The sequence below is a fragment of the Manis javanica genome, chromosome 16 (genome assembly GCF_040802235.1).
Source record: "Manis javanica isolate MJ-LG chromosome 16, MJ_LKY, whole genome shotgun sequence".
In the NCBI taxonomy this organism is placed as follows: Eukaryota; Metazoa; Chordata; class Mammalia; order Pholidota; family Manidae; genus Manis; species Manis javanica.
This window is the reverse complement of record NC_133171.1, coordinates 65,823,041-65,841,780: the sequence shown is the minus strand read 5'-3', so window position 1 is coordinate 65,841,780 and position 18,740 is coordinate 65,823,041. Positions and strand designations below refer to the sequence as shown.

The 18,740-nt window shown below is 41.5% G+C and overlaps 1 protein-coding gene across 1 annotated transcript; it reads left to right on the top strand.

Annotated features, from left to right (window-relative positions):
- Positions 1–11,523: 11,523 nt before the first annotated feature.
- ABT1 (activator of basal transcription 1) lies at positions 11,524–16,490 on the top strand. Its single transcript, XM_017675669.3, has 3 exons — positions 11,524–11,798; positions 12,481–12,686; positions 12,829–16,490. The coding sequence occupies exons 1-3, from the start codon at positions 11,537–11,539 to the stop codon at positions 13,207–13,209; spliced, it is 849 nt and encodes a 282-aa protein (XP_017531158.1). The 5' UTR covers positions 11,524–11,536; the 3' UTR covers positions 13,210–16,490.
- Positions 16,491–18,740: the final 2,250 nt, after the last annotated feature.

Sequence of the window (18,740 nt, the reverse complement as noted above, 5' to 3'; positions counted from 1 at the left end):
CTCAAAACTGAGTGGATGGGAAAGGGTAATGCCTAATGGTAGGAGGTAACCAGGGTTGTTTAATACCTTGTTTTTCTTTCTCCTTTCCATCAGATTTAACTGAAATGGGTGCTTCTAGCTAGTGTGATGTCCTCAAGAACTTGAGTTATTCACTCAATAAATGGTAACTGAGTATGCCCAAAAGAGCAACCCTTCTAAGTCACTCAGCCTATGTCAAAAAATCACACAAATATCCTTGTCCTCTAGTCAGTTACTTTTTTAGATTGGAAAAGATGTCATAAACTTAGGAGGCAAATTGTATATGTTGGAAAGCAGTGAATGACAGGAAAAAAGAAAAGATAGAGGAGGGGGCCCTCTCTAGTGAGCAGTGTGGGAGGGGCCATCTGGATGAGTAGGGAGGGTGGGGTACATCTAGATTAAGGGTTGAGTACAAGACTAGGCTAGTCAGGGAAGGGCTAATTTTTTATGATCTCTTTTTGGTATGGTTTAATGAAGTTTCTACACTATTCATCTTTGTCTTTGTGTATAAACTTCTCCATCCCCTTAATAGATGATGTAGACTAATTTCAAAATCTTCATCCTTAGACTAAAAACCTCAAAGGGAAAATTCATAGGAACCATGAGATGCTGGCATCTATATTTGTATTCAGATTCCCTTCTTGATTTTATTTTTTAATTCAAATGAAAGAAAAAATAAAATTTGTCACCTGTGCTCTTCAGAACTTAAGAGGTTTGTTTATTTTATTATACCACTGATGGTAGCCTAACAATATAAAAGTCCATTTTTTTTTCATGTAAAGGGATTTGTCTGAAAAGAGAAATTAAGCCAAAATGAGGTAAAAGGAACCAAAGGGGTGGTTCTGCTGCTATTTGGGTGTAGGACTCCTTGGGATATTCAAAGATTGTATCACCTGCAAAGATGGACATTTTTATTTTAGAATAAACATTAATTAAAATTGATGACTTTTTTTCTTTACCTTGAGGGCATTGGCTTTAAAGTTGTTCCCAATTGTAGTTACCTATGTAGATTTGTATTTTTAAAAGGTCACTTTATTGGCACTATGACAGTGGGAAATAGTGTTGGAAAAGGGTACAGGGAAGGATTTGGGGGGAAGAGGAAGAGATTATTTAAAAGGTCAAATGAGAGATGGTTGAGAGTGGGGAAGATATATTGTCTAAGCAGAAATGGAGACCTTTTGTGGTTTTTAATCACCTCTCTCTTGCGTAGTGTGAGTACAGTCTAAAACAAGGGACTATTTCAGCTTCCCAAATAGAGGCCATGAGGGTGTGCAGCCTGGGCCATTGCATGAGGTTCTGTGTTTGGAAAGACCTGCTCTTGGTTTAATACTCTGCTGTTGCCCTCTTGAAATTCCTCGTAATTTTATCTTTGAACTTGTGTTTTGAAAGTGAAGTCCAGTGGGACAATGGAGAGCATTCATGTGAACATAAGGGATAGGTCAGGTGGCAGTTCCTTGCCACCCTACTCACACACAGTTTTGACAATGCCCTGTGAGCAATGGAATTCCACGGGAACCATTCAGAGAGACTTAAAGTGAGTAAAAGGGAAGTGTGTTACCTCTGTGACTGAACATTCAGACTGAACATTACCTCTGTGACTGAACAGAGAGGCTACAGTTTCTGTTTGAACCAAAACTTGCTTAGGAGGCAGAAAGAAGGCAATGGTGGGGTCTAAAAAATACTTAATGACTAAGGAACCCAATCACATACTGTTCACTAATGTTGCTCCCCTGTATTCTCCAGCCACTTGTACAGAAAATGACATAGTAGGAAATAGAAATATAGGGCAACCATATTTTCTTTTCCTTTTGGTCTTTCCTTACTCTTCAGGAGGCCAAAAAGTGTTGGTTGAAAGGGTATCTCATCGCCACCCTCCTTACCCCAGAACGACTCAGGAGATGCGGGCCCATACAAGAGATTTTATTATCTGAAAGAGAAAATGGCTGCCCCCAGATAGAGGGAGCAGCAGCTCGTGGGTGAGGAAGTGCGTTTATAAGGAGTAGGGGTAGGGTGTATTCTGTGTTGGTTATTGGATCTTAAGGTGTGGGCAACTATCTGGTCGTTGGTGATTGGATCTTAAGGGGTGGGAGTCTTAGCATGCCAGAATTTTCCTTCATTGGTAGAATGTATGATCAAGGAGTGAGTGAGTTTTGAAAAGTGTTTCCACTGTAGGGGTATTAATGAGATACACAGGTTTGTATGAGATATAAAACATGAATTGTATACTTTTGGTGATTCCAAATATGACTTAAATATTCTTATATTTGCATTTAAAACTGCCATTTACAACATTAGTTTACTTATTTAATAATTTAAACATTTGATTTTCTTTTAGAACAGCATTACATAGAGAAAAAAGCATCATGATAAGTCAAGAGAGAGACTATGGAAGAAGGGAAAAGCTTTATATTTTAGTATATTTGGTGACTGTTTTCTCTTGCTTTTTAAGCAAGAGACTCTCTTTTTCATTTTACACTGGGCCCTGCAATTATGTAGCCAGCTCTGTTCACATTCATACACAAACATGTTCTTTTTTCACCAATCTGTAAATAAACCCTTCTTGACTCTCTCCATGTAAATGGCTCTTGTCAGTCACCAATGACCTCAGGGTTACAAAATTTCATTGTAGGAGGTTGATTGTCAACCTCCTACATGGCCCATCAGTGGTGTCACTAGAGTGGGACACTCAGTCTTGTTGGTACATTTCATTTGGCTCCCAAGGCAGCACACTCTGATCAAATTCTTCAATCCTCTTTATTGGGTCTTCATCTTCTCCCTGATCCTTAATATTGATCCCCACCCAGGATTTAGTCCTCTGGCCTACCTCTGTTATTTGCCAACCTCAAACTTTGAGAATCTCCTCCAGTCTCATGGACTTAAAGCTATCTCTGTGCAGATAACTCTGTACAGCATTATGTGGCTAACCTAGACTCTCCCGCCAACTCCAGACTCATACACTCCTATAAACTCAATATCTCTGCTTAGAGGTTAATACTCATCAAAACTGGATTACCAATCTTCTTTCCCACTGACAATCACCCCCACCTCATTCTATCTTTAGAGATTCTCTGGCTAAATATCGCGTCCCCCCATCTAGGGCGACGGCAGGAGAACGATCACCGAAGGCCTGGTTCGTTAGGAATCTTTATTATGGGTGTCCGAGCATCCATCTAGCAAAAGGCAAAAGCAAAAAACAACAACCACAACCACCCCCACTTCCTCCAGGGCAGCAGTTTATATAGCATATCCCAACCAATCAGCTGACTGATCACGTGCGCCAGGTTCAGTCTTATTGGAAGCATGTGAAAAGCATGCTATGAGCATGAGCACGGAAATGGGGACAAGCCAATCATGGAGACTTCCTTATGCGCTGAGCTGTAGGGCCAGGAAGGGTGGTGTCTAGGAAGCAGGTGCCATCTTTAGGGTGTTGTCCAGCTAGAGTGGGGCTCAGCCTCAGCCATAGGCCGGGCCCCCACAGCTAAATGCCCTGGAGAAATTCTTGAGTCTTGTTTGTCTCACACCCCACATCAATCAGGTAATATTTCTATTTCATTATATATCCTTGGTCTTGTAACATCTCACCAGTTTTGCTGCCACAACTCCACAGCTCCATTTCAAGACATCATCATTTCCACCTGGACCACTGATGTAGCCTCTAATTATTTCCTACTTATATCCCTGATTATTGCCTATTCTTGCACAGCATCATGGACACTCCTTTGAAAACCTGTGTTATTTTGGGTTATCCAAGGATTTGAGTTCAAGTTGTTTATCCCAGAAAACACTGGTACAGAAATGTGGAAACTATGCCCCACAATGACCAAACTTTAGGGACAAGGGAGATAGGATAGCCATTACCAATTACCAAAGTTATTGCTTGGAGGTTGTTCCAAACCTCCAATTCCATGGAATGTTTGGACTGCCATGTGTGTGGGTAGGGTGGGATCAGCACTCAGAAAGTTCTCATTCACCAGAACATGACCAGGAAGTGGAAGTTAGGCCAGGGAGTTCCAAGGGGATATGGGTGAGGCTCCAACAATATCTTCAATGTGGAGCTGACCTTTGTGGCAAGTGATGTCCCTGTACCAGACTTATAGATGTTGGGATGTACCCTGCAGACAGGGTAGGATTTGAGAACAGGCATGCAGATACTCATTTGTCTGAAAGCTTATTTTATTTAAATTTGCTTTGGTGTTTAACAGAATAAACAAAATCTTTTACTGAGGCAAGGCTGATGTGCTAAATATTGATAGTGAAACAAAGATGAAAGAGAGCAAGGTGGTTGAATGGCTAAGACCCCAGAGTGCTAACCCTGCACACATGTGGGTTTGCTTTTGACTGAAGACATCTGCCCTGCTCCCAGGTAATATTTGCTACTGCTGAAGTAGAAGGACGTAAAGTGTTGGGAAGCTTTGACTACCAACAGAAATTAAAGTAGAAACAAGACAAAGAACACAGTTCCCATAGCCATTTCATCCATGAACGTAGAAACCTTAGGCTAGAGATGGCATACATATATGAGTCTTAAGAGTATGATGCTCATATTCTAATAATAGGTAGGTGTAAAACTCAACATTAAGAAAATCTTTCATCCGGTAATTTTCAAGAACACCAAGAAATCCAGAGGGCTTGGATTTGATGATTCATGCTGTAATTTTCAGTCTGTCTTTGGGGAAACCTGTTCCCAAAGACTAAATGGTAGAAGGTACCAACAAAAAAGAAAAGGATTCCCCTGTCCCCCACCCATGCCACCTCCACACACCCTGAATCACAGGGTTCATAACCATAAGTTCTCATTTCTGTGTCATATAAATCTATCATGGTGGGCTCTGTTCCATTCAGGGATCCTGACTTATAGATCCTTTACAACCAAGATCATAAATTATTTTGTCAGGGTAAGGGTAAGGAGGGATCTAGTGGATTGCTCATTAGCTCTCAAACTTTCAGAAGGGATATCTTATTTGCAAAAACAAATGTGTCACATGGCCACATCTATTTCCAAAGGAGTAATGAAATTTAATCCTACATGTGCTAGAAGAATGTGAATCAGAATTTTTTGAAAGGCAATAATGTCCATTACAGCCCACCATATGGCCACCAGTTATTCTGGCCACTCTCTTTTTTAAAAGCCAAATACACTTGACTTCTCTTTTTGGGTCACAACATAAAAATCCATTAGAACATTAATTTTCTGAAAAGTCTAGGACTTCTGAATGATACTTAGTGGTTCCTTCACTGGGGAAAGATTTGCAGGTATTTCTGTAGTGCTTTTCATAAAAGCAACTGGGTAATTTCCCCCAAATCTGGCATTTAGGACAACTAAAAATATTGGATCAACTAAAATAACTAACTAAACAACTAAACAACTAAAACAACTAAAAATAACATCAGCTTTAAAGCGTTAGAGACTTAAAAATATGGTGAAAGTAAGTTTGTATAATTGTATATATATTAAAAATAGTAAGGACTATGGGCAAAAGAACAAGAATAAGAGTAAATTGGGAATGTGTGATGAGGAGACTATGTGCAGCAATAAATAGACTGCACAGGGTGAAGCTCACTGGTGTTGAGGTTTTTTGGTTAACCCACGTTTTGTCTCATTTTTAATCAGCTTTACTTAATTTAAATATAGTGAAATTCATTCCTTTTAAGTGTATAGTTTGATGAGTTTTGAAATTTATGTTTGTATATAACTACCACAACAATCATGATATAGAGTTTGTCTTCAGAAGCACTCATCTGCTTTCTCTCACTATACTTTTGCCTTTTCCAGATGGTCATAGACATAGAATCATATAGTATTAGCCTTTTGAGTCTGCCTTCCTTCATAATGCTTTTGAGGTTCATCCTTGCCATTGTGTGTATCAGTAATTCATTCCTTTTTACTGTAAAGCAGTAGTTCATTGTATGGATATTGGTTTTGGCTATTATTAATAAACTGCTTATTTATTATGGACTAGTTATGCCCTCACCCCCAAATTCATATGTTGAAGCCCTAATTCTCAGTATCTCAGGAGATTACACTGGAAATAGGGTTTTGAAAGAAGTCCTTATAGTCAAATAAGGCTGTTGGGTGTGCCTCAATCCAATCTAAATGGTGTCTTCCTGAGGAGTTAGGGCACAGAGAGAGCCACCAGGGGTGTGTGTGTGTACAGAGTAATGACCACATAAAGAGGAAACAAGAAGGTGGCCATCTGCAAGGAAGGAGAGAGGCTTCAGAGAAAATCAACTCAACCTGCATCTTGCTCTTGGACTTCCAACCTCCAGAATTGTCAGAAAATAAATTTCTTTTGTTTAAGTCACCCAGTCTGTGGTATGTTATGGCAGTCCTAGAAAACTAATATATGGTGATAAATATTTGAGCATGTGTCTTTGTGTGGACATGTTTTCATTTATTTTTAGTAAACACCTAGGAGTGAGAGTGTTGGGTCCTATGGTAAGTGTATATTTAACTTTCAAAGAGACTACCAATTGTTATCCAAAATGGTTGTACCATTTTACATTTTCATGTGCATTAGATGAGGGTTCCAGTTTCTCTAGACTTTAGACAACACCTGCAACAGTAAGCCTTTTAAATGTTAGCCGTTCACAACACATTCACATGTCCCACAGACACTTATGGAGAGGGGACTATTCCAGACATTATGAGTGGGAATCTTGAGGGCCACCTTAGAATTCTGCCTCCTACAGTAAGTATGTAGTGGCATCTCATGTGGTTTTAATTTTGCATTTTCCTCATGAGTAATGATGTCAAGTTCCTTTTCATGTACTCATCTCTCATTTGCATTATCTTCTTTGGTAAAGTGTCTTGAAATCCTTCCACTATTTAAAAAAAATTGAGTTGTTAAAAATTGCCTCCTCACTGAGTTCTAAGAATGCTTTATGGATTCTGGATAAAAGTCTTGGACCAGCTGTTTTTTCTGCAAATATTTTCTCCCAATCTCTGGTTTGATTTTTCATTTTCTTAGCAGTATCTTTTGAAAAAAAAAAATTTACTGTGCTACATAGTGAGTGTAGATGTTAATCAAGTGATGATGATGCATTTCCAGGAATGATTTGCTTACACAGAAGCCAGTGTTGACCTTGGGTCTGGAGCAAGAGAGAAGAGGGTAGCTCTGACAACAGACTGAAAGAAGAGGAAGGAAGTTTTCCCATAAGGTAACCTGCAAATCAGTGTGAAAAGTAAGAATTACTTGCCCTTGTATCCCCATGGGGTTATCAGAGGAAAGAGCTTCCAGGCAGAATTGCAACTTTAAAGGCCTTAAAGTGCCAATTTTGTACTGAGATTAGCTTATAGGTAAAGGAAATAACTTGTGAGATCAGTTACAGAAATTTTTAAGACTAATCAACTTTGTAATACCATGTAACTGTGAGACATGAGGCTCTGGGATCCCAAATAGGCACTAGTTGATGAAAAAAGTATTGAACTTTCAGAAAGTCCCACTGCTGTCCTCCATGAAAATTGGTGAAGTTTTTATTTGAGACAATGTGAATTGAGATCCTAGGGTTTGGCTGCTTTCATGTCTGGTTTCTGAGACTCAGTAAGGACACTTGGTAATGTGAAAACTGAGAAAGGGAAACCTCACTAAAGTGGAGTCAGGAGGCTAGCAGTGGGAGCTCTGACACCCACCACTTCTCATAAACTGCAGACCCCACTGAAAGAGTTGGACACCCTGCAAGTCCACATTGTTTTAACTACTTTCCCACCCAGCAGGAGGATGGAAGCTCTTCTCCCTCTCTGGCAATAGCCTAGCCAGTGAGAGAGTGTCACAAGTCAGTCAATGATAAGCCACTATTTGTGGGACTTCCAGTTTACTCCAAAGGACTTTTTGGTTGCAAACAACTGTCTTAACTAGGTAGGTCCTTTTCTTTTATAAAAGAGCATTCCTCTCCTTTGTTCTCTAGACTTGTTGTAGAGGTTTTGCTGTAGCTTGCTTGTCCTGAATTGCAATTTCTGCTATTCCCAAATAAGCCCAGTTTTGCTGGTAAAATAACTGTTTTATTTGTAAGGTTGGTATTACACAGAAGAGACTATAGCACACAGAGACTGCTTATTTCTCTAGGCTTTTTCCATTCTGGCTTCTCACATTTTCCCCAGATTAGGTTAGATTATTGGAAAGAAATGTACTAGACCATATATTTTTAGTTTCCCATGGAAACTAAGAACTGAATAAATAAATTAAATATTAATTACATGCTGCAGATATTTCTCATGTAAATCATTTGGATGAACTTTTTGAAGAAAAATTAATTTTTTTCAAGACTACAATTATGCAGAAATTTGATTTTAATAAGCAACAATTATTAATCAGAAAAATTCACCAGAAATCTTTTCCATAAATATAGCACCAAAAAAAGTCAGTCTAGATGGCTTCCTGTTTTCTCTATTGGTATTCATTTCTGTCTTAGGTGCCAGCAAACTGAACTCCATAATTGGTGCTCATTAGCAATGCATGACAACATACTTATAAATGGAATGTCTAACATTTTTTTTTTAACTTGGGGAGGGGTGTGTTTCATTTAATTGCCCCACTGCAATATAAGCCACCTGATTGCTTAACACACAGGCACATACATAATGCCTCTCATATTTTGTGTGTAGTACATTTGCATCTACAGTTATTTCCCTTCTCCTTCAAAAGGGAGAACTGCAATGTTTCCGGAAACAACTGGGAAGCAACTCTTTCAATACAGTAGGTCTGTTTTCAACCCTATTGACTGTATTTAGGCTAACCTACCATCTATCTTTCACTTCTAATAGAGAGAGGAGGTGCTAAGTGGATGGGACAGAAGGACAGCAGCAGTAATAAAGGTGATGGTCCTATCTATATTAAACCTAAGGGAGCAGAACTAGGAACACTGGTGCTGTTTTTTTTAAAGACCTAAAACATGCAGTAAAAAATATAAATCTTTATAGAGTCCAGGGTCATTAATTTTTTTAAGTCTATAATCACTATCCATGTCAGTTTTAGAAAATTTCCAGCACCCTAGGGAACTCCTTCATGTTTGCATGTTCTTCAACAGTAAACACAGAAGCAAAATGGCCATTGAGATAAATATTATTTAAGGTGTTTATACAACAAAGTACTTCAGGATCTTTGATAGCTCAGCTGGTAAAGCAGAGGACTGTAGTTTGATATACAACCATCCTTAGGTTACTGGCTTGCAGCAGCAACTCTTTTGGTTGAGATTCTAGTGATACTATGCAGGCCCGGACCTTTAACGAGTGTTGAGAAAACATGAACACAGACACAGGTTATCATTTGTGTACTAAAACAGTTGCTTCCCTGAAAGTCAACTGGGTGGCTGAAATAAGATGGGTTTTTCGGGAGATTGATAATTTCAAGGAGTTAAGATGGGGTCATGCGGAATGAGAATAAGGATGTCCTGCTCCAAGGTTTTCACTAAAAACATTATTTTTTTCTGAGGTTCGACGCCCCTATAGGGCTCTCTGTTGACACCTACGTGAATAAACATTATATTAATGACAATTTCAAATAAGGAGAAAATAGGTTATCAGCATGTCCATCACACTGGCACAATTGACAGCACCTACTCCCTTGCACGCCCCTCTCCCTGCCTCTGACCATTTAAGCAATCCAAGATATGCTCTCATTTCATTCATTGTTGCTTGCTCCATGTTTTTGAAGACATTTGTATTAAGAATTAAAAGTGGACCCAGTCTGCTCCTCTCACCATCTTCTACACCTCCAAAAAGGGAGTAGAGGGCAACTAACAGTTCTCTTCAATAAAATTAATGAAACGGGCATGAGAACACGAGTCAAATTTAGTAGATCTTTAGACTGCTCCACGAAAGAGCACGGCGCCTTGCTACTTTAGAAATACTCGGAGGCCTGTCTGGCAAATAGCTCGCTGTCTCGTATTTTAACTGTGGACACATTTGCCTTTGTGGGTACAATTGTAATATTTCCAGAATACCTCGCCTGGCTTTAGTACATCTACATATTAATTAGGCATTCAGAGGTGGAAAAAAGTATGGCTTTAGTGTATTTGCATCATTCCGCAGGGGTGGAGAGAAGTTCATCTCCATATCAATGGGTAATTACCTGGGCAACAGAAGGTTTATATGTACTTGAGAGATGAGAGGGAAGGCCGGTTTTGCTTCTGCTGGAGAAAGAAAGAGAGACGGCCCGGGTTGCAGTTTGTGAGCTATAAAATGGATTTTAAACTTTATTTCTCCCTTAGACTGATTTTGGTTTTTAGAGGTATTTTGCCCCCGGATTTCCTTTCCCCGAACTTACAGCCTCGTTTCTGTCCAATGGGTTATTTTGCACCCCTGTTTGAGTGGGCTGGGAAATTTTATCTGGATGGAGCAAGGGCGGATTAGTATTGCCCTCAAATTGGCCCGGGGCCCCTTGCAAAAACCTGGTGGATTATTTGTGTGCACTCCTGGCTGCTGCCTTTTGCAGTCTGCACTGCACAAAACGCACCAGGAACTGCTGCGCTTTAAAAGAACGTGGACAGCATCCTTTGGTCGGGGGCATAGTCAGGCAACTAGAAGGCGCCGAGGTCCAGCGCCAGCGCCGGGAAAGAGGCCCTGCTTTGGGTCAGGCATCACCCACGGGGCTCTCCTGCGAGAGGCCAGAACCGCTGGGGCCTCTTAAGTTCTGCAATTGCTTAGCGCATGGAAGGAAAAGTAGTTGGTGATCTGAGGACAAACTTGTGAAATAAGTCCTGGAGACGAGAATTAGGCGCGCCGCCGTGGAGTTGCCAGAGTCTGGCCGTGTGTACCTGACAGCATGTATTTATAACATAAATATGCATATATCACTACAAATGTCTAATAGGTGCCAAAAAAGTTTTCAAAATACAAGGAATAGTTGTCACATTTAAAATTTTTGGACACCTTATTCAAAAAATCAAATTTAAAATTAATATTTTAAACTAAATTAAAAGCTCACGACTTAAATTTCCAAAACTTAAATTTGCCAAGTCAAACTACATTTTAAACTCTTCAAATTTAAAAATATTCAAAACTGCTAAAATTTGAAAAATTAAGATTTCAGAAGTCAAACTTAATTTTACACAAAATTTAAGTAACCCTTAAAAGGTGAGTCATATCCCAACCGGAGTCACACCCGGGTCCCTTGGGTAAAAAGCTATTTTGATAGGGAGAACACACAGAAACTCACCACCCACCCCTACTCCCAAAATAGTTCTCCTAAATTTCCGGAAGAAGTTGCTGCATCCTATTCTTTTTACAAGGCTTAAATTTCCAAAACTTCTATAGGGTATGTTATATTTGGGTATCTATCTCTTCTGGTTCTGCCTCTCCAGCTCAGGGGTCCTGTCACTTTACTATGATGGGCCTTTAACCTCGCAGTCACGCTTTCAATCTCCCCGCTGACTTGGAACCCCACTTCCGCCTTCTTCTGGACCCTTAGGCCTGGACCCACCTTCACGGTGCAATCTTGTTCTTTGATTTGTCATCACCTGCATCGGCCCTGCCCCCTCGCTCAGCGGTTCGCGTCAGATGGCTCAGCGCTTTACGGCTGCCATGCATCACATGTCCGCAAGCATGGAAGCTAGGGAATCGGAGAAGGGATCTGTCGAGCAAGAGCCTGCGGAAGGGAGAGAACAGCAACCAGAGGCAGAGGAGGGGCAGCAGAAATCCGAAGAGGCGGCTCGGGGCCGCAAGAAACGTGTTGTGCCGGGCATTGTGTATCTAGGCCACATTCCGCCCCGCTTTCGGCCTCTGCACGTACGGAACCTTCTCAGTGCGTACGGCGAAGTCGGGCGTGTTTTTTTCCAGCCCGAAGGTGAGTGAGTGCGTAGGCCCAGCAATGAAGGGCGAAGGGTGGCGCTCGCTACCTGGTGAGTCCTTCTTGCCTCAGCTGTGCTGGGTGGGAGGCACTGAGGGGGGTTGGGGACCGGCGTCCGGAGCATGGCCTTTTGAGTAAATTGATAGTGCTCAAGTCTCTTGGAGGCCTGAGTGGAATGGGTAGCACCATATGCGTAGCTGACAGTTCTTGGAGAGTTAGCTGTTGGCTTCTAATCTTGATTCCACCTACTCCTCTTTTTTGACCTGAATTTACTAGTTAAATGAGTACAGCCTGAATAAAAATCTCAGTGTTTTTTTTTCACGTAACTGAGCCCATCCCTATGTCATTGCGACCCAGGTCCAGAGACAGTAAATATATGATCAAACGCCCCCAACTCTCACACATGCACTAATTGGAATTGGGGTTGGGGGTTTGTGCGAGTTTTGAATAGAACATTCAGGGCAGACCTGATTTAAGTTGTTGACATTTGAGGAAAGGATTGAATTAGATATGGGGAAAGGTGCAGGGATGAAGAATGGATCTTACAGTTCTCTCCTTCCTTGCAAAGATCTTGAGATGGGATCCAGGCCGGCGGGTAGGTTTGGGGACTTGGTGGGGAGTGAAGTTCAGTGGGTGCCGCGTCAGTCTCCTTGACCACTGCTCTGTCTTCGGTGTGCAGATGGTTTCGTGAGGCGCAAGAAGAAGATAGCGGCAGCCTCCGCTACGAGAGGAAAAAAGCGGTCCAAGTACAGCAAGGACTACACCGAGGGCTGGGTGGAGTTCCGGGACAAACGCGTAGCCAAGCGTGTGGCAGCCAGTCTCCACAGCACGCCCATGGGCGCGCGCAGTCGCAGTCCCTTCCGATATGACTTATGGAACCTCAAGGTGAGAGTAGGCTTGTCTGCCTTACCAGTCCCAGCTTAGGCACCTCTGACCTCTTGTTGGCCCCGCCCCCCTCCCATCACTTTATCATCCCTGACTACTTGCCCTACCCAACCCAGATCTTTTCTTGTTTTCCTCTCAGTAGTATCTGCACCGTTTCACCTGGTCCCACCTGAGTGAGCATCTTGCCTTTGAGCGCCAGGTGCGCAGGCAGCGCCTTAGGGCCGAGGTTGCCCAGGCCAAGCGTGAGACTGATTTCTATCTGCGAAGTGTGGAACGGGGACAGCGCTTCCTTGCAGCTGATGGGGACTCTACCCGCCCAGATGGCTCTTGGGCCTTTGCCCAGCGTCCTACAGAGCAGGAGCTGAGAACCCGGAAGGCAGCCTGGCCAGGAGGACGTGAACGGTGTCGCCTAGCCAATGCCCAGGACCAGGCCCGCACCAACCCAGGGCTGCTTGCTAGGATCTTTGGAGCCCAGCCACTCTCAGAGAACATGGAGGAACCCTCACTGGTCAGGAACTCTTGAGAGGCAGAGAGGTCCCTTCCACCTCCTAGCCTGCTTCCTGTCTACCTGATAATAACTAGCTATGCAGATATTTTATTGTGTTTCTCTGACCAGGAGTCCCATGAATGCCTAGGCAAAGAAGTTTTGTTGGTCTCCTCTCCACTCCAACTCGCTTGTCTGGTGCACCTAATTCATACTAGCATGATTACAACTACTGCAAATAACTGTTTTGTTTTGTTTGATTGTTGGCTGCTTGCTTCTGGCCCAGTAGGGCACTCTAAAAGTCTTGCTTGTAGCCCTTGAAAGAGCTTTTACTTAGAGCCAGAGGGATAATGGCTAGTCCTGGCAGCTAGTTACTGTCTACAGGCAAATGGTGGCAGCAGCATCCTTTTTACTTAGAAAAGATTAACAGGGGTTAATGGGTGGGATGGGGTTAGGAGCCCCTTCCAAACATATTTATAGAAAACTAAAAAATATTTTTATATGCCTTTGTAGTTTATGGGGCGAGGGGATTGTTGGATAAGTTCCAACTTCTGACTTCTTGTTCCTCGTTCACTTACCTTCACTCTATCTCCTGGCCTCAGACTCCTCCCCGCCCCCACTTCAACCTGGACCCTTTTCTATCTATCTGATTAGTTTCTTAGCCCATTTTATCAATCAGTTATCTAATTTAGCATTTACTAAGTCACTATATGAGGACATAGTGACAGTAAGTAATAACACATGGCCCTTGGTGTTGAGTCTTACAGACCACTAGAAAAAGACAGATATTTAGTAAATAAGTATACAGAAGTACCACAGGCATCATGGTAGATACTTATAAGGGGTGGAGTGGGGTCCATGGAAGGCCATGGTTGACTCTGGGAAGTTGAGCAGTGCTCTCAGTGTGGAACTGATTCCTGATCATAGTCATCAGAGATGGGCCAGTCTTCACCGGGTTTTCCATAGCATTCCTGTAAAGTAAATAGAACTCTGAAAGAACTTGATACACTCCTACACTTGCAAATAAAGCTCCATGGATGGAGTGTTGGGTTCAAACCACTTGTAAAGGTGGTAAAGCATAGGTGGTAGTCAGGTACAAATGTTGCCCCTCAGGTGCATTTCTGTGTTTTGGGGCTTAAACAAGGAAGGGTTCACATGCAAAGCAACCTGGAGCCTATAAAGAATCTATGTAAGCCACCAAGAGGATCCAGAAATTGAGGTGTCACAGTAAGAAGCCTACACACAACCTCATATAGATGAAAAACTCTGGTCAGTATTCAGGCTGTTAAACTTACAAGAAGTGATAGAGTGATTACAATAATAATTTGGGTTTTGCTTGTGCTATTTTTTATTTCACTGTCATAAATACAATTATCCATGTATTCTTTGGGTAAAATGAATTCATCCACATTTTTGGCTTTGAAATAACCTAGCCAGATTAAGATATTAATTGATACATACACTGTATTTGGTAGAATAAAAATGACCATACAGTGAAAAACTATGGTTGGCTTGGTATAACATTTCCCACAATTCATGTATCTCTCATACCCAGCACACAAACACATCTGTGAAATGTTATATCATTATCTTCTGCTGGGAGCCATGCTACTCAAGCTGTGTAGCAAAGCTCAGGCTGGAGGAAGACCCCCCACAAAGCAGGGCCTTAGCAGCTGACTCCCTCTATTACCCACCTTGGTTTTGTTATTCTCCATTATACTATTGGCTTTGTTTTTGCTTACGTTGTTTCCAAGGGCTAAGCTAACCTTTACTGAGCAGTGTGGAAAGGATGAGAACATAAGTTTCCCAGGAGCTTTTCAGGACAGTGCTCCTGAAGAATGGAACATGCAGGGGCCAAATGGCGAACTTGGCATAAAGTACCAAAACCTGCTGTTAGTCAAACATTGACCGCCCCATTTCCACTGAGAATGCCCCTCTTGTTTACAATGCTAGTGAAACTAGTGATGGAAAGTTTTCTAGAAATAGTTATGAGAGAATGTTGAATGGAATAACCCTGTTGACAATTAATCATCTCATGTTTTCTTCCCTCTACTACTTCTATAGTTTGTTTTTCTTCTTTCCTAATTACAGCCCTTTACTAGAATTTGTGCCTCATACGTGAAATTACCAAGTACCATAATTTTCCAGGAAGTAAAGATACCTCAAAACAAGTGCTGGGCATAGAAGCCACAGAGCATAAATCTGCAAAGAAGTGAAAAACTAACCTTTTCAAAGAATATTACTTCTCTCTCACCAGCTTTACATCTCCCTGTATGGCCCCATAAGATGGTTGGTTAGCCAGAGACGGGTAAGATTCCTCAAGGGAGGAACAACCTAAGACAGGCATAGTCACAGGGGGGCCATCAGGTGAGAAAATGGGGGCCAACAGAGGAACAGAGGTGAGGCTTAGAACCTCACCCCCCCAGTTTTGAGAGAAATCTACACCTGTGGATGTTTTGTTGCCCTTGTTCAGCTTGGATTAAGACCTGGTCTGTAGGCACAAACCTGATCATCTACACCTGCCTTCTTACAGTTCTAAATCATGCTATCTATATCTTGCATTTACCTACTACATTAACATTTTATTAGATTCACATATAAAGTATAAAAATCAAATGAATAATCATACATTATATTTGATGTGATTGTTTATAGTTTAAGGTTTGTAGTTAAAACAGAAACAGTTTCTATGATATGAATGCCCTTGCATTGTTCACCATGTAAGAACTTGTTTAGTCCCTGCAATAGTGGAGTCATAGACCTGTGTAGTATATGTCAGGGAGATTTTAGTTTCCACACAGAAGAAAGAGAAATGTAGATAAGAAGGGGAAATTTAGTTTGCTGCCTCCTGTGCCCTATAAAGGGGTATAAGGTGAAGATATGAGTTTATGATTTTAGATTGATTATAAATTTATTAAAGCTTCTAAGAATATTTTTGTGGGAAAGAATCTCAGGTAACTGTGGCACTAGGTGACCTGTATTTCACCCTGAGCTGATAGACTCCATAGTCGCTCCTACATACTGCACGCTCCTATGGTCACATGCACTACTTAGAAACTGCGTTGCATAGAAACGTAAAACACAATAGAGTACATGTTGATAGGAAAAGTTTTGGTCAAAGAACAGAAAAACAATCACCTGTCTAACTCTTGACCAACCATGAATAGACTAGAAAGGAGAAGAAAGAAAAAAGCTTGCCTATACTTAATAAACAACTGCCTGTACTAATTAATCATCAGAACAATAAAAAATAATCATATCCTTGTGCAAAATGGTATAAATAAAGCTGTCATCGACACTTTGTCGAGAGACCACCTCCATCTGACTCTGTCCTGTCTCTCTATACGCCGACTCCGTCTCATCCTTTTGGGCTTCACACCCCACTGCTGGAGCTGGACTCCGACAATCTTCGAAATTCGATGTCCTTGTTTCTGTGTTCTTTTCTTGTGAGTTTGTTTCATGTGGATTGTTTCCTCAGATCATGACTTCCAAGCAAGCTGAAAAAATCCAGTGTCATAATTTGACAATTTGTCATAATTCATTTATTCAGAATTCTGAGGGCCCAGTGCCACATTTACTAGATAAAGGGAGTATCAAGTTGCAAACAGCTTAGGAAAGCACATATAGGGCTTAATTTTTTGAATGAATGAAAGAAATCATGTTCCCAGGCTGGTTGGCTTTGGAATATCACTATAACCAAGGCCCACATCTCAGGCTTTAGTTCAAACAGTCCTTCATACAGAGCTCACATTTGCTGCCAGGTAAGCTGGATAAATTACAGGTGGAGTGAGGAATAAAATTTTAAATGGGTGGAAGAAAATTCATTTCCCAGGAACTGTCATCCCCTGTACAATTTGACTCAGTTATGAATCTATTATTTCAATTAATACTCTGAATCAACTTAGTTTCACTCCTATCCAAGAAGATGAATAGAGTAAGTCTGTAAAATATAATGGGGTTCTGTTAAGGTAAGAGGGTTGTTATGGTGTGTCCAGGCGTGTTGTGAAGTTTAAAAAATGTACAAAAGTCATCAGAGCACTCTTCCTCAATTTACATTTCCATGTGCAGGTTGTTTTGGTACAAAGGGAAAAACTCCGTGGGAACCTCAGGGATGTACCAGTTTTGCCGAGGGTTAATATTTTAGCAGATTTCTTGAGGACCAGTGTTGATTTCTGCACTTTATGAGGGAATCGAGTTGGAATTCCCAGCAGATGCTGTTAATTGTCCTAGGGTCAATTACATCTGTCACTCCCACATCCATACAAAACTCTTATCTAAGACTGAGTAATAACAGCCAGGGGAATGGAATGGAAAGAAGTTGGTTAAACCGCCTGTCTAAATTTTTACAATATAAATGACATCCTGAATATTCCTGAGACAAACTAAGCTCCCGTGAATATCAATGTGGAATTTTCCTCCGTCCGCCTCCCTTTTCAGGAATGAAGACACTAGGGAGGAGGCAGAATTTAAAACAGAACCTGGCGCGTCGCAGGGAGGAACAAGAAGAAGGCGGATCCTGGATTCGAGTGAAAACCACTCGGTAAAGGCAAAAAGGGGAGGGAGGGCAGAAGATGCACTAGAGAAGCCGGTCTTCTAACCGGGGAACTGCTTTGGTGGGTATCGGCTTCAACCGAGAGCCCAGTGGGTACTAGCTCCAGGGATGGGTTGCCGCGTCCCAGGACTCGTCCAAAGGCGAAGGAGAATAATCCGGATTCCACGCCCGTCTCCCCGACCCCCACCCCACACACCCACTCTCTTCTTGGAAGAGACTATTGCAGCTTCACACAAACTATGAACCCTGGCCTGAAACCTGAGCCTGCCCGCTCCCCGCAGCTCTGGTTTGGAATTGCAACTTAATCCATTTAGGAATTACTAATTCGGTCATAAACATTCTCTCCGCCAGAGAAAACCGACTCTTCCAGAACAGTTTTCCAAAACGCATTTCTTGGAGTAAATGAGAAAAGTGTACCTTGGGACGTTTTCTATGCATATAAAAATGGGAGAAAAATAGTAAAATTGTATCATGCTTTTTGGTGGTCACAGTAATATAGTTTGATTCTCCAGAAACTTTTTAGCCACTGCATGGAATTGTATGATTATAACAAAGTTTTAACCATTTGCTAACATGAGTATTAGGTTGCCTCCAATTATTTACTAACATGGAAATGCTGCGATGAACTTCCTTGTACATATATGGATGTGTATGGTATGAGTATGTCGGCAAGATAGATAGGATTGGAATTGTTGTCCCAAGTGGTATTTGTGTTATAATTATTGATAGGAACCATCAAATTGTCCTTCAAACGGGTTGAAACAGGTGTATGGCAGGACCCTTTCTTCACAGTTTTGCCAACAGTAATTATTAGTATTTTCAATGAATGCCTTAGTAGTTAATTTTTATCCAACCACTGAAAGTTGTATTTCATGTGAATGAATGCTATTTCTACTGCATCCCCAGCACTAAAAATGGTGTCAGGCACATCAGAGCATTATGAGTGAATCTGTCAAATGAATGATGACTGGATGCAGAAAGACTTCCTAAGCACAAAGCAAGTGAAGATTCAAAGAAA

What these genes read in the sequence shown, in the direction of transcription:
- ABT1 (XM_017675669.3), top strand. Translation starts at nt 11,537, where the DNA reads ATGCATCACATGTCCGCAAGCATGGAAGCTAGGGAATCGGAGAAGGGA. An exon ending in TGTTTTTTTCCAGCCCGAAG is followed by an intron (nt 11,799 to 12,480) that starts GTGAGTGAGTGC and finishes TTCGGTGTGCAG; the next exon opens with ATGGTTTCGTGAGGCGCAAG. An exon ending in ATGACTTATGGAACCTCAAG is followed by an intron (nt 12,687 to 12,828) that starts GTGAGAGTAGGC and finishes TCCTCTCAGTAG; the next exon opens with TATCTGCACCGTTTCACCTG.